General features: G+C 21.7%; 1 protein-coding gene across 2 annotated transcripts in view; it reads right to left on the bottom strand.

Moving 5' to 3' along the window:
• Positions 1-2097: 2097 nt before the first annotated feature.
• The window catches only part of LOC117179313 (elongation factor 1-alpha), a 19129-nt gene continuing 7609 nt past the window's right edge, over positions 2098-13617 (bottom strand). For both annotated transcript variants that reach the window (XM_033370970.1, XM_033370971.1), the window contains exons 4-5: positions 7563-7838; positions 2098-2516 (exon numbers count right to left, since the gene is read on the bottom strand). In XM_033370970.1, the coding sequence (XP_033226861.1) occupies positions 2160-2516; positions 7563-7838 (633 nt within the window). In that variant the 3' untranslated portion in view covers positions 2098-2159. The remainder of the gene's footprint in view (positions 2517-7562; positions 7839-13617) is intronic.

Genomic DNA, 13617 nt, shown 5'->3' on the forward strand with positions numbered 1-13617 from the left:
TTTTATTCAATTTTAAAATCCTTTCTTTTTGGATTAACAACTATTGCATTTTGTTGTTAAAAATTCATCACTTTCAGTTCGAAGTTTTATTATTTTATTTTTGAAAGCAAAATTGATTTTATTACAAATGTTCTTTTGTTGAACTTCAAATGTTTTTTCCTTAAAATTAAAAAAAAATTCTATATGAAAAACAAGCTTTTTAATGTTTAGTTACATTTTTTTGTTGTAAATTCATTGCTTTGGTTAAACATTGAACTATACTATTTCAAGAAATTCACTTTTTCTTTTGTTTAAAAAAATTTACTTTTTCGTTAAAAAAATTTGTTTGTCAAAATTTAACTTTTATTTTGGGCTAGAAATGTATTCTTTTTCAGTTAGATTCACTTCTTTTGTTAAAAATTGACCGATAGTATTAGAAATTAAATTTTTTTTATCTGAAAATTTAACTGCCAATTTTGTTTCTGGAACTACAAACTTTTATTAATAATTTTCATAAAAACAGACATTTATCATTTATTAAATTTTCATTAGAACTTTTAAATTGCTTATCTACGTACTTTTAAAATTCTTACCTTTATTTTGTCCAGCGCCGCTTAAAATTCCATTTTCTTCTCGTGCATAAAATATAAAAAGATTCTTAAATCAAAACGACATAAATAAAAAAAAATCGATCTCAAAAAATTAAACTATTAAAAAAGATCGGTGGTTGGAAACATCACAAGACGTAGATACCAAAAACCAATATTTTTTCGGTGAAAATCGCTTTTTCCCTGTTTTCTAAAAACAAAAACCTTATTAAAAACACTGATAAAACCAAAAGTTTTCAGTCGTCCATCATCGGTAAAGAATTTTAGAAAATAAAAAAAACACCACTTTTTCTTCATTTTCGTTTCCAAGCTTCTTTATTCGCGTTCAATCGTTGTTGTTTATGTATGTATGTATACGTATGTATGTACAACAGTTGTTAACAAAACCCGTTCATCAATCAGAATCAAAATAGTGAGCTTGAAAAAAATCCCCCTCCTCTTTTTCTGTTCAATGTCGAATGGACTCATAACAGATCAAAGACCAAGCAGCATTCTTATAAAACTTGAAAAAAGAAAAAAAAAACACTGCTTATGCACATTTTCAATTAAAAACAGCAGCAACAGCAGCAGTCAAGACTCTCTCCCTATTAGACAATTATTATTCATTAATTATATTGTTCGAAAATCGGAATCTACTTTCATATATAAAAAAAAAAAAGACAACAACAACAACAAAGTTGATCGCGCCTAAATAATCTCTCAATTAAAGATAAAAAAATAATAATAATAAGAAAAACGACAAAAAAGAAAAAGTAATGAGATGCTTCGAGTATCGCAGATATAAGATTTTTATTATATTGACATAATAATAATAATAATAATAATAATAATAATAATAATAATAATTAGAAAATATACCTAACCGCGCTAAATTATCATTCAATTTATATCAATTCGCCGCCGATCTGACCGAGTGTTTGAGTGTGTGTGTGAAAGTGTATCTGTGCAAACCAACGGCACGGCACGGAACGGAACGAAACGAAGGGAACGAGTTGTACGAACAAATCTAATCGCCAGAGCAGTCCACATAGTTTGCCTTCTATCCCTCCCTCACTCCATCCATCCGCAATCCGTCGCAATCCTCACAATCTTTCCTGCGAAATTCTTTTCGATGGAAAAAGTGTCTCAATAAACGTTTCGACAGATGGAAGACTCGAGTGATGAAGAAGAAACTGGGAAGCTCGACATCCTCCCCCTTTCTCAGAATGAGCCCCCGCATTTCTCGTACATCACTCCTCCTACTACAATTATTATCATTATCATTATTATTCTTATTTTTAGTTTTATTCTTATTATTCTGGTTCTTGTTCCGCCTGCGGCTCGTCTTTCGCAAGGTCGAATTACTCGAGGAGGAGTTTAAAAGTCCCGTCGATGATGATGATGATTCGAGAAACGAAACGCGATCATTAATTCCGGTCAAAAGGCAAACTACCTCGACTGCTATGTGCTGCCGATCCTCCTCCTCTTCATGCTGCTGCTGCTGCTTCTTGTTGTTGCTATTATTGTTGCTTTTATGATCCGGCATATTGTCGTCGTCGTCGTCTCTGTTGGATTTGTTGGCGCGGAAACTAGTTATTTTTTCTTCTGGGCCTTCTCGGCAGCCTTGGTTACTTTTCCGGAGGCGTCCTTGAAGTTGACCGCCTTGATGACGCCGACAGCGACTGTTTGACGCATGTCCCGGACAGCAAAACGTCCCAGAGGAGGGAACTCCTGGAAGGCCTCGACGCACATTGGCTTGCTGGGGACCAAATTGACAATTGCGGCGTCACCCGACTTTATGGCCTTCGGATTTTCCTCGGTCGTTTTTCCGGTACGACGGTCGCACTTTTCCTTGATTTCGGCAAACTTGCAGGCAATGTGGGCCGTGTGACAATCGAGAACGGGCGTGTAGCCGTTGCTGATTTGTCCAGGATGATTCAGCACGATAACCTAAAAAAAACAGGACAATAGTTCTCGCCATTCAAAAATCTAAACACACCGCATTTTTCATTTTATTATTAACATTTATTTGTTTATTCATTTATTTATTGCTGCAACTCAGACGCATTCTGCCATCAACGAACAAAAGCTCTCCGGTGGAAACCGCGAATGTGTAAAAATGTTTCATCATTGTTGCGAGCAATGCAATGCACAGGATGGCCTTTTTAGTGAAAAAAAACCAGTCATTTTCTGGTTTGCATCACATTTTTCTGGTAAAACTAGAAAATTTTTTATTACTTTTAGAAAGAAATACCCTGATAATTACAGGTTTCTTGCCGGGTATCCAAAAATTTTTCCAGGTATCATTCTCATTTTTTTTTTAACAATCGACTGAGAATATGTTTAGTTTCGCAAATTTATCATAAATTAACGAATTAGTAAAATTTTTATCAAAATAATTATATTTTCTATAAATTAGTCTGATTCATAACAAATTTTGAAAATTTTCAACAAATTATCAGAATTTTTAATATTTTCCAATAAACTAGAATTTTACATAAATTAGTAAAATTTACAACACATTATAAACATTTTAAATATTTATCAAAGAATTATAATGTTTTAAAAATTAAAAATTTTCAAAAAATAATTAAATTTTGTATAAATTAGTAAAAATTTTAACAAATTATCAAAACTAAATATTTTTCAACGTATTAGAATTTTCGATAAATTAAAACTTTCAACAAGTAATTCTATTTTATATATATTAGTAAAAATTTCAGTATTATTTAAAAAATTTGAATTTTAAATAAATTAAAGTTTTCAACAAATAATTTTATTTTACATAAATTAGTAAAATTTTCAACACATCAAAATTTTGAATACTTTCCAAACAATTAGAATTTAGAGTAAATTAAAAAGTTTCAAAATATAATTTAATTTTGTATAAATTAGTAAAATTTTTAACAAATTAGTAACATTTTCAACAAATTAGCAACTACTTTAAATATTTTTCAATAAATTATAATTTTAAATAAATTTAAATTTTCAATAAATAATTTTATTTTACATAAATTAGTCAAATTTGCAACACATTATCAACATTTTAAATATTTATCATAGAATTATAATTTTTAATAAATTAAAAATTTTCAAAAAATAATTACATTTTTTATAAATTAGTCAAATTTTCAACAAATTACCAAAACTAAATATTTTTCAACGTATTAGAATTTTCAATAAATTCAAACTTTCTACAAATAATTGTATTTTATATAAATTAGTAAAATTTTCAGTATTATTAAAAAAAATTGAATTTTAAATAAATTAAAGTTTTCAACAAATAATTGTATTTTACATAAATTAGTAAAATTTTCAACACATTACCAAAATTTTGTATACTTTCCAACAAATTAGTAAAATTTTCAACAAATTAGCAACTACTTTAAATATTTTTCAATAAATTAGAATTTCAAATAAGATAAAATTTTAAATAAATAATTGTATTTTACATAAATTAGTAAAATTTGCAACATATTATCAACATTTTAAATATTTATCAAAGAATTATAATTCTTAATAAATTAAAAAATTTCCGAAAGATAATTAAATTTTTTATAAATTAGTAAAATTTTCAATATTATTAAAAAAATTAGAATTTTAAATAAATTAGTGAAATTTTCAACACATCAAAATTTTGAATACTTTCCGACAAATTAGAATTTTTAGTAAATTAAAAAGTTTCAAAAGGTAATTTTATTTTTTATAAATTAGTAGAATTTTTAAAAAATTAGTAAAATTTTTAAGAAAAGAATTGCGATTTTTCTAAATTAGTAAAATTTTCAACACATTATCAACATTTTCAATATTTTGAAGAATTATAATTTTTAATAAATTTAAAATTTCCGAAAGATACTTAAATTTTTTATAAATTAGTAAAATTTTCAACGAAAGAATTGTGATTTCCATAAATTAGTAAAATTTGAAACAAATTATCAAAACTAAATATTTTTCAACGCATTTGAATTTTCAATAAATTACAATTTTCAAAAAATAATTGTATTTTACATAAATTAGTCAAATTTTCAACAAATTATTACCACTTTAAATATTTTTCAACGCATTAAAATTTTCAATAAATTAAAACTTTCAACAAATAATTATATTTTATATAAATTAGTAAAAATTTTAGCATTATTAAAAAAATTAGAATTTTAAATAAATTAGTGAAATTTTCAACACATAATCAAAATTTTGAATACTTTCCAACCAATTAGAATTATTAGTAAATTAAAAAGTTTCAAAAGATAATTTTATCTTTTATAAATTAGCAGAATTTTCAACAAACTAGTAAAATTTTCAACCAAAGTATTACGATTTTTCTAAATTAGTAAAATTGTCAACAAATAGCAACTACTTTTAAATATTTTTCAATAAATTGGAATTTAAAATAAATTAAAATTTTCAATAAATAATCGTATTTTGTGTAAATTAGTAAAATCTTCAATATTTTTCAAACAATTAAAATTTTAAATAAATTCAACTTTTCAAAAAATAATAATTGTACTTTACATGAATTAGTACAGTTTTCGACAAATTATCAGAACTTTAAATATTTTTCAACGTATTTGAATTTTCAATCAATTAGAAGTTTCAAAAAATAATTGTATTTTATATAAATTTGTAAAATTTTTAACAAATTATCAAAATTTTTAATACTTTTCAACCAATTAGTAAAATTTTGAAAAAAAAAATAATTGTAATTTTTATAAATTGTTAGTAAAATTTTCAACAAATCAGAATTTAAAATATTTTTCAACGAATTCGAATTGTAAATAGTTTAGAATTATTAATAAATTAAAACTTTCAACAACAAAAAATTGCAGTTTCCATAAATTAGTAGAATTTTCAACAAATTATCAGAATTTCGAATACTTTTCAATGAATTAGAATTTTGAATAAATTTAAATTTACAAAAAATAATTGCATTTTATATAAATTAATAAAATTTGCAACAAATTCGAGTTTTCAATGAATTAAAAATTTTCAAAAGATAATTTTATTTCCTATAAATGAGTAGAATTTTACAAGGAGTAAAATTTTTTACAAGGAATTAGTAAAATTTTCAAACATTGTGTTATATATAAATTAGTAAAAAAATTCAACAAATTATCAGAATTTTAAGTACTTTCCAACAAATTATATTCTTAAAAGAATTAGATTTTTTAAAAGGAATTTTCTATTTTCTATAAATTCGTAGAATTTTCAACGTATTAGTAAGATTTTCAAGAAATCAAAATTTTAAATATTACTTAACGAATAGGAATTCTATATATTTTGTAACGAATTAGAATTGTAAATAGATTCGAATTTTCGTTAAATTAAAACTTTAGAAAACAAAAAATTGCATTTTCCACAAATTACTACAATTTCCAACAAATTAGTAAAATTTTCATGAAAATAATTGTCTTCTCTATGAATAAATACATTTTTGGAACAAATTAGTAAAAAGAATTAAAAAAATTCGTAAAATTTTCAAACAAATTATGAAAACTTTAAATATTTTCCGACGAATTAGAATTTTAAATAAATTAAATTTTTCAAAAAATAATTGTATTTTATATAAATTAGTAAAAACATTTCAACAAATTTATCAGAATTTTGAATATTTTTCAACGAATTAGAATTTTGAATAAATTAAATTTTTTTTAAAATAATTTTATACTTAAAATTGTAGAATTTTTAACGAATTAGTAAAATTTTCAAAAGTTAATTGTATTTTATATAAATGTTCAATTTTCAACAAATCAAGGATTTTTAATATTATTCAGCGAATAAGAATTCTAAATATTTTTCAACGAATTAGTAAAATTTTCATATTTTGCATGAACAAGTAAATTTTCACAAACAAATTAGTATAATACAAATTAGTATTAATAAGTAGAAATTTTAAGCAAAAAGTAACATCAAAACCAAAAAAAAATCATTTTATTTTCTATAAATTAGTAGAATTTTCAACAAATTAGTAAAATTTTTTAATAAATCAGTAAAAAATTTGCAACAAAAGAATTACAATTTCTCTGAAAATCTTGCAGCAACCTTCAAAAAATCGCATTCTAAAATTCGGTGAATTGAAAAGACCACTTTTAAGAACAAAAATTCAAAACGTAGCATTTTCTATATTAAAAATGAGAAAAATTACACTTTCGAAAGTACATAATTTCATAATTGTCAAAGTTGACTAAAAGATTGGAAAAGCACAAATTCAAGAAATTAGTAAAATTTTCAAAATTTAATTGTATTTTATATAAACTAGCAAAATTTTCAACAAATTATCAGAATTCTAAATAATTTTCAACGAATTAGAATTTTCTATAAATTAAAATTTTCAAAAAATAACTGTATTTTATATAAATTAGTAAAAATTTCAACAAATGATCAAATTTTTCAACAAATTCGAGTTTTAAAGAAATAAAAAATTTTCAAAATATTAGTATTTAATATTTAGTATTAGTATATAGTATTTTATATAAATTAGTAAAAATTTCAACAAATGATCAAATTTTTCAACAAATTCGAGTTTTAAACAAATAAAAAATTTTCAAAAGTTAATTGTATGTTCTATAAATGTTCAATTTTCAACAAATCAAGAATTATTAATATTATTCAACGATTAAGAATTCTGAATATTTTTCAACGAATTAGTAAAATTTTCATCAAAATAATTGTATTTTGCATAAACAAGTAAATTTTTACAAACAAATTAGCATAAATTATCAAAACAAATTATTAGATTTTTACATAAATTAAAATTTCAAAAAATAATTTTACTTCATATAAATTAACAAATTTATTTTCTATAAATAAGTAGAAATTTTAACCAAATGGTAACATTATCAAAAAAAAAAAAAAAAAAAAAATCATTTTATTTTCTATAAATTAGTGGAATTTTCAACAAAATAATTGTAATTTCTCTGAAAATAGTGCTGTTGAAAAAATCGCAGGGCCAACTTGCGCAAATAAAATAATAAAATAATAAGATTTAAAAAAACTCACTTGTGCGGTAAAGTCGGCAGCGCCCTTGGGCGGGTTGCTCTTCGAGTCACCGGCGACATAGCCACGACGCAATTCCTTGACGGAGACGTTCTTAACGTTAAAACCAACGTTGTCACCGGGAACCGCTTCGACGAGAGCCTCGTGGTGCATCTCGACGGACTTGACTTCAGTCGTCAGACCGGCTGGGGCAAAAGTCACCAGCATACCGGGCTTCAGCACACCAGTCTCGACACGACCCACGGGCACCGTTCCGATACCACCAATCTTGTACACATCCTGAAATCACCCATCCCATCGACACACACAAATTATTAAATTAAATTAAGTCATTAAATTGAAGAAAAAAAAATTTACTAAATTTATATTTTAATTCATAAATTATTCGAAACTAATTTTCAACAACAAAAAAAAGTCGAAATTTTGATCGAGAAAAGATCATTTTTTCAACCAAATATAAAATAATTTTCAACAAAATAGTTAAAATTGCAACTGGAAATAATTAGTAATTAAAAAGTACAAAAATTAATTTTCAGCAAAATAAAAAAAAATAACAATTTTTAACGAAACAGCTGAAAGTAATAAAATTTTAATTCAGAAACTAAAAATATCAGTTTCCAGCCAAAAATGAAGTAGTTAAATTTTCAATAAAAATTATTTTCCACCAGAAAAAGCAAATTTGCAACAGAAATGATAAATATTCAGATTAAAATAAATTTTACTTTATTTTCATCTAAAAAGTATGCATTTTTAAACAAGAATTTATTTTAAAACTAAAAAAGATCCATTTTTAACTACAAATGTAATTTATAGATTTTCAGTTTAAACAAAATTAATTTTCAACAAAATAGTTAAATTATCAAAACCAAAATGATAAATTTACATTTAAAAATTATGAATATTTGAATTTTAAACGAAATTCTTAAACAAAATACATGAATTTTTCACCTAATAGTTCAATTTCGAACTGAAAGACAAAAATAGTTGAATTTTGAATTAAACGGGATTAATTTTTAACCAGAAATTCGAACAAAGCTTTTTTATTCTCACCTTCGAAATTCTTAAAACACTTCGAAAAAATTTCTTTCGAAATCTTAAAAAATCTAAATTTTGTTTTAAAGAGTTTTTTGAAATGTTCAAATTTTAAACTATTGTTGAAAAAAAATATTTAATTTTTGAAATCAAGGATATAAATTTAATAGTAAGGAAACATTTAATTTAAAATCAGAGATGAATTTTCCACCAAAATGATGGATTCATAACGAAAAGAATTAGAAGTTGAAATAGATTAAAATTTGCAATAAATTAAAACTTTCAACAAAAAATGGTATTTCCCATAAATTAGTACAATTTTCAACAAATTAGCAGAATTTGAAATATTTTTAAATGAAAACTTTCAAAAAAAAATAATAATATTTTCTATAAATTAGTAAAATTTTCAAGATATTATCAGATTTTTTAATATTTTCCAATTAATTAGAATTTCAAATAGATTGTAACTTTTAATAAATTAAAATTTTCATTAGATAAAAAATTTCAAAAAATAATAGTATTTTCTATAAATTAGTAGAAATTTCAACAAATTTTGTTGTAAAAAAAATTAATGTTTCAACTTAAAAAAAAAAAAAAAAGAAGAATTGTTGAATTCTAAACGACAAAAAAAATTTTTTCTTCAAACAGTTAAAAATTTTTGACCCGAGTTCAAATAAAGTTCAAATAAAAAGTATTTATTTTCAACCAAATGAACTACCAAATTAGAAAATCATTTATAATTGTCAGAGGATCTAAAGATTTGTGTTTCCATATTTTAAAATGATCTGAATATTTCCTAATTTTTTTTTATTGCAATTTTGAAAAGGCTTTAAAAATATTCTCTGAAATTTTATTTTTCAACATTAAAAATTACTTTTATCTTTCCCGACTTTTACACTGACTCAAATTATTCCAAAGATGATGACTTTTTTCTTAATTGAAAAAGGCACTCAGACACTTCAAACCATCAATGGAAATTAATCCTCCGGTGGAAACCGCGAATGAAGAATTCAGTGTTATCATCATTGTGCCAAGTAATATAATTATTGGAATATTTAATCAGTTTTTAGTGAGAAAATCAATGCAGACTTGACAGCTCAAAACACTTACAAAAACAGAAAAAAAATATATAAATTTAATTTTTAAGAAGAATTCAATTTTAAAATCATTTAGTTGAATTTTCAAATAAATAGATGAATTTTTATATAAAAACATAAATTTTTTAGCAAAAAATAAAAGTTAAATTTTAAGGTTAAAATAAATTGATTTAATAAATAAAAAATATAGAAATTCAGCCACAGGTATAAGTTTTCAATTAAATTCTAAAACGCTATTTCAGTTTTGAAATAAAAGACGTTTTCAACCAAAAATATAATAGTTGAATTTCCTATTAAAAAATTTATTTTACATAAAAAAAAGAAAGAATTTTCAACTAAATAGTTCAATTTTGTAAACAGATTTAAAATGAATTAAAACTTGAAATAGATTAGAATTGTCAAAAAAAAAAAAAATGGTATTTTTTCTGAATTAGTCTAATTTTCAACAAATCCGAATTTTTAATAAAGTATAGAATTTTCACACCAAAAAATGGAATTTTCAATTAATAGAGACAATAATTGTATCGAGAAAGAAATCTACTTTAGACTGTATTGTTCGCCTAAAAGAGCATTCTGATTTAAAAAAATGGTTCGATTGATTTTCAAATTAAATTTTCTTACACAAAAAAATTTGATTAGTAATAGTATGCAAATTTTTAATTCTTTAAATAAAAATGTACACTTCAATATTAATAAAGCTTTATCTAATTCTTTTAAAAACTGTCAAAATCTAAGTAATGGCAGATTGTTTTTCCTAATCATTTGTAAAATTCCCGATCAAAAAACAAATTGTCATTTTCCGGTTTCATAAAATTCCCGGTAAATTTTTTAGAAAAATAGTTGCATTTTCTGTAAATTAATAGAAATTTTAACAACAAAAAAAAACAACTATTTTCTATAAATTAGTCCAATTTTCAACGAATTAGTAAAATGTTCAACAAAATAATTATAATTTCTATAAATTAGTGAAATTTTCAAAAAATTATCAGAATTTTAAATATTTTTTAATGAATTTGAATTGAATTTGCAATAAATTAAAATTTTCAACAAAACAAAATTTAAAATATTTTTTAACGTACTAGAATCTTTAATATTTTCCAACGAATTCGATTTTTAAATATAAAACAATTTTCAATACATTAAAACTTTAAGAAGAAAAAGAATTGCATTTTCCATAATTAGAAGAATTTGCAACGAATTTGTAAAATTTTCAACAAATTATCAGAATTTTAATTAGATTAAAATTTTTTTTAAAATTTCTACAAATTAATAGAAATTTCAAAAAATAGGAAATTTCCAACAAAAAAATAATTTTATTTTCTATAAATTAGTAGAAATTTCATCAAAATAGTAAAATTTTCAGTAAAAAAAAAAAAATAATTGCAATTAACATAAATTAGTAAACTTTGAACTATGAAATATTTTTTAACGAACTAGAATCTTTAATATTTTTCAACGAATTCGATTTTTAAATAGACAAGAATTTTCAATGAATTAAAATTTTCAAAAACAAAACAAAAATTGCATTTTCCATAAATTAGGAGAATTTGAAACAAATTAGTAAAATTTTCAACAAAAAATAATTTTTTTCCTACAAATTAGTAGAAATTTTAACAAAATAGTAAAATTTACAAAAATTGTTATTACCCTAAATTAGTAAATTTCAACAAATAAATTTTTGTAATATTTTGCAACAATTTCGATCTTTAAATAGATAAGAATTTTCAATAAATTAGAACTTTAAAAAAATATTGCATTTTCCATAAATTAGGAAAATTTTTGCAACAAATTAGTAAAATTTTCAAGAAACAAAAAAAGTTTCTATGAATTAGTCGCATTTTCAAAGAATTAGTAAAATGTTCAACAAAATAATTGTAATTTCTATAAATTAGTAAAATTTTCAAAAAATTATCAGTATTTGAAATATTTTCCAACGATTTCGATTTTTAAATAGAAAAGAATTTTCTATAAATTAAAACTGTCAGGGAAAAAAGAATTGCATTTTCCATAAATTAGGAGAATTTGCAACGAATTCTTAAAATTTTCAACAAAGAATTCTAAATATTTTTTAGTGGATTAGAATTTTAATTAGATAGGAATTTTCAATAACTTAAAATTTTCAAAAAATAATAGTATTTTCTATAGATTAGTTAGGAATTTCAACAAAATAGTAAAATTTAAAAAAAAAGAAAAAGAATGATTAGTACTATAAATTAGTAAATTTCAACAAATAAATTTTTTAAATATTTTGCAACGATCTCGATTTTTAAATAGATATGAATTTTCAATAAATTAAAACTTTCAACAAAAAAATGAATTTTCCATAAATTAGGGAAATTTTGCAAAGAATTAGTAAAATTTTCAACAAAAAATTTATTTTCTATAAATTAGTAGAAATTTCAACAAATTATTAAAATTTTCAAGAAAATAATTTTAGTAGAATTTAAAAAAAAAAATTTATTTTTGTAATAAATTAATATTGTAAGAAAAATAATTGCATTTTCTGCGAAATAGTATAATTTTCGAACAAATTAGAATTTTTAATAACTTAAAATAGTTGATCACCCAAAAGGTTTTTTTTAAATTAAAAATCTTTTGACTTTTAACGGTTATAATTTTAAAAATGTTTGCGCCTTTAATATACGTTTTAAAATTCATTAATCCAAAGTCTACGATTAAAAATAAAACTCTTAATTCATATGTTTAAAAAACGGACGAAATCCAAGTTGTCTTTTTTTTCTTTTAAAAATTTGTAATATTCTAAGCGAAAAAATAAATTCGCTTTCATTTACCGGTTTCTTAAAAAAAAATCCCTAACATTTCCAGATAGGAAAAGATTGATATTTTTTTAATATTTTAAATAAAAAGTATTATTTTTGGTATTTCCTTTTTTTTAAATAAATAAATGAGTAAATAAATAAATGTGTCGTTACCTGAAGGGACATTATTGATATTTTTTTTAATATTTTAAATAAAAAATATTATTTTTTTATTTCCTGTTTTTAATAAATAAATGAGTAAATAAATAAATGTGTCGTTACCTGAAGGGATATTATTGATATTTTTCTAATATTTTAAATTAAAAAATATTATTTTTTATACTTCCTTATTTCAATAAATAAATGAGTAAATATATAAATACATATTTTTCTAATATTTTAAATAAAAAGTATTATTTTTTTTATTTCCTTTTTTTAATAAATAAATGAGTAAATAAGTAAATAAATAAATGTGTCGTTGCCTGAAGTGATATTATTGATATTTTTCTAATATTTTAAATAAAAAATATTTTTTATACTTCCTTTTTTTTTAAATAAATGAGTAGATAAATAGATATTTTTCTAATATTTTTAATGAAAAGTATTATTTTTATTTCCTTTTTTTAATAAATAAATGAATAAATAAGTAAATAAATAAATGTGTCGTTACCTGAAGTGATATTATTGATATTTTTCTAATATTTTAAATAAAAAATATTTTTTATACTTCCTTTTTTTAATAAATAAATGAGTAGATAAATAGATATTTTTCCAATATTTTAAATAAAAAGTATTATTTTTTTTATTTCCTTTTTTTAATAAATAAATGAGTAAATAAATAAATTTTTTGTCTAATATTTTAAATAAAAAGTATTATTTTTTGGTATTTCCTTTTTTTAATAAATAAATAAGTAAATAAGTAAATAAATAAATGTGTCGTTGCCTGAAGTGATATTATTGATATTTTTCTAATATTTTTAATAAAAAATATTTTTTATACTTCCTTTTTTTAATAAATAAATGAGTAGATAAATAGATATTTTTCCAATATTTTAAATAAAAAGTATATTTTTTTATTTCCTTTTTTTAATAAATAAATGAGTAAATAAATAAATTTTTTGTCTAATATTTTAAATAAAAAGTATTATTTTTTGGTATTTCCTTTTTTTA

The sequence above is a fragment of the Belonocnema kinseyi genome, chromosome 9 (genome assembly GCF_010883055.1).
Source record: "Belonocnema kinseyi isolate 2016_QV_RU_SX_M_011 chromosome 9, B_treatae_v1, whole genome shotgun sequence".
Taxonomy (NCBI): Eukaryota; Metazoa; Arthropoda; class Insecta; order Hymenoptera; family Cynipidae; genus Belonocnema; species Belonocnema kinseyi.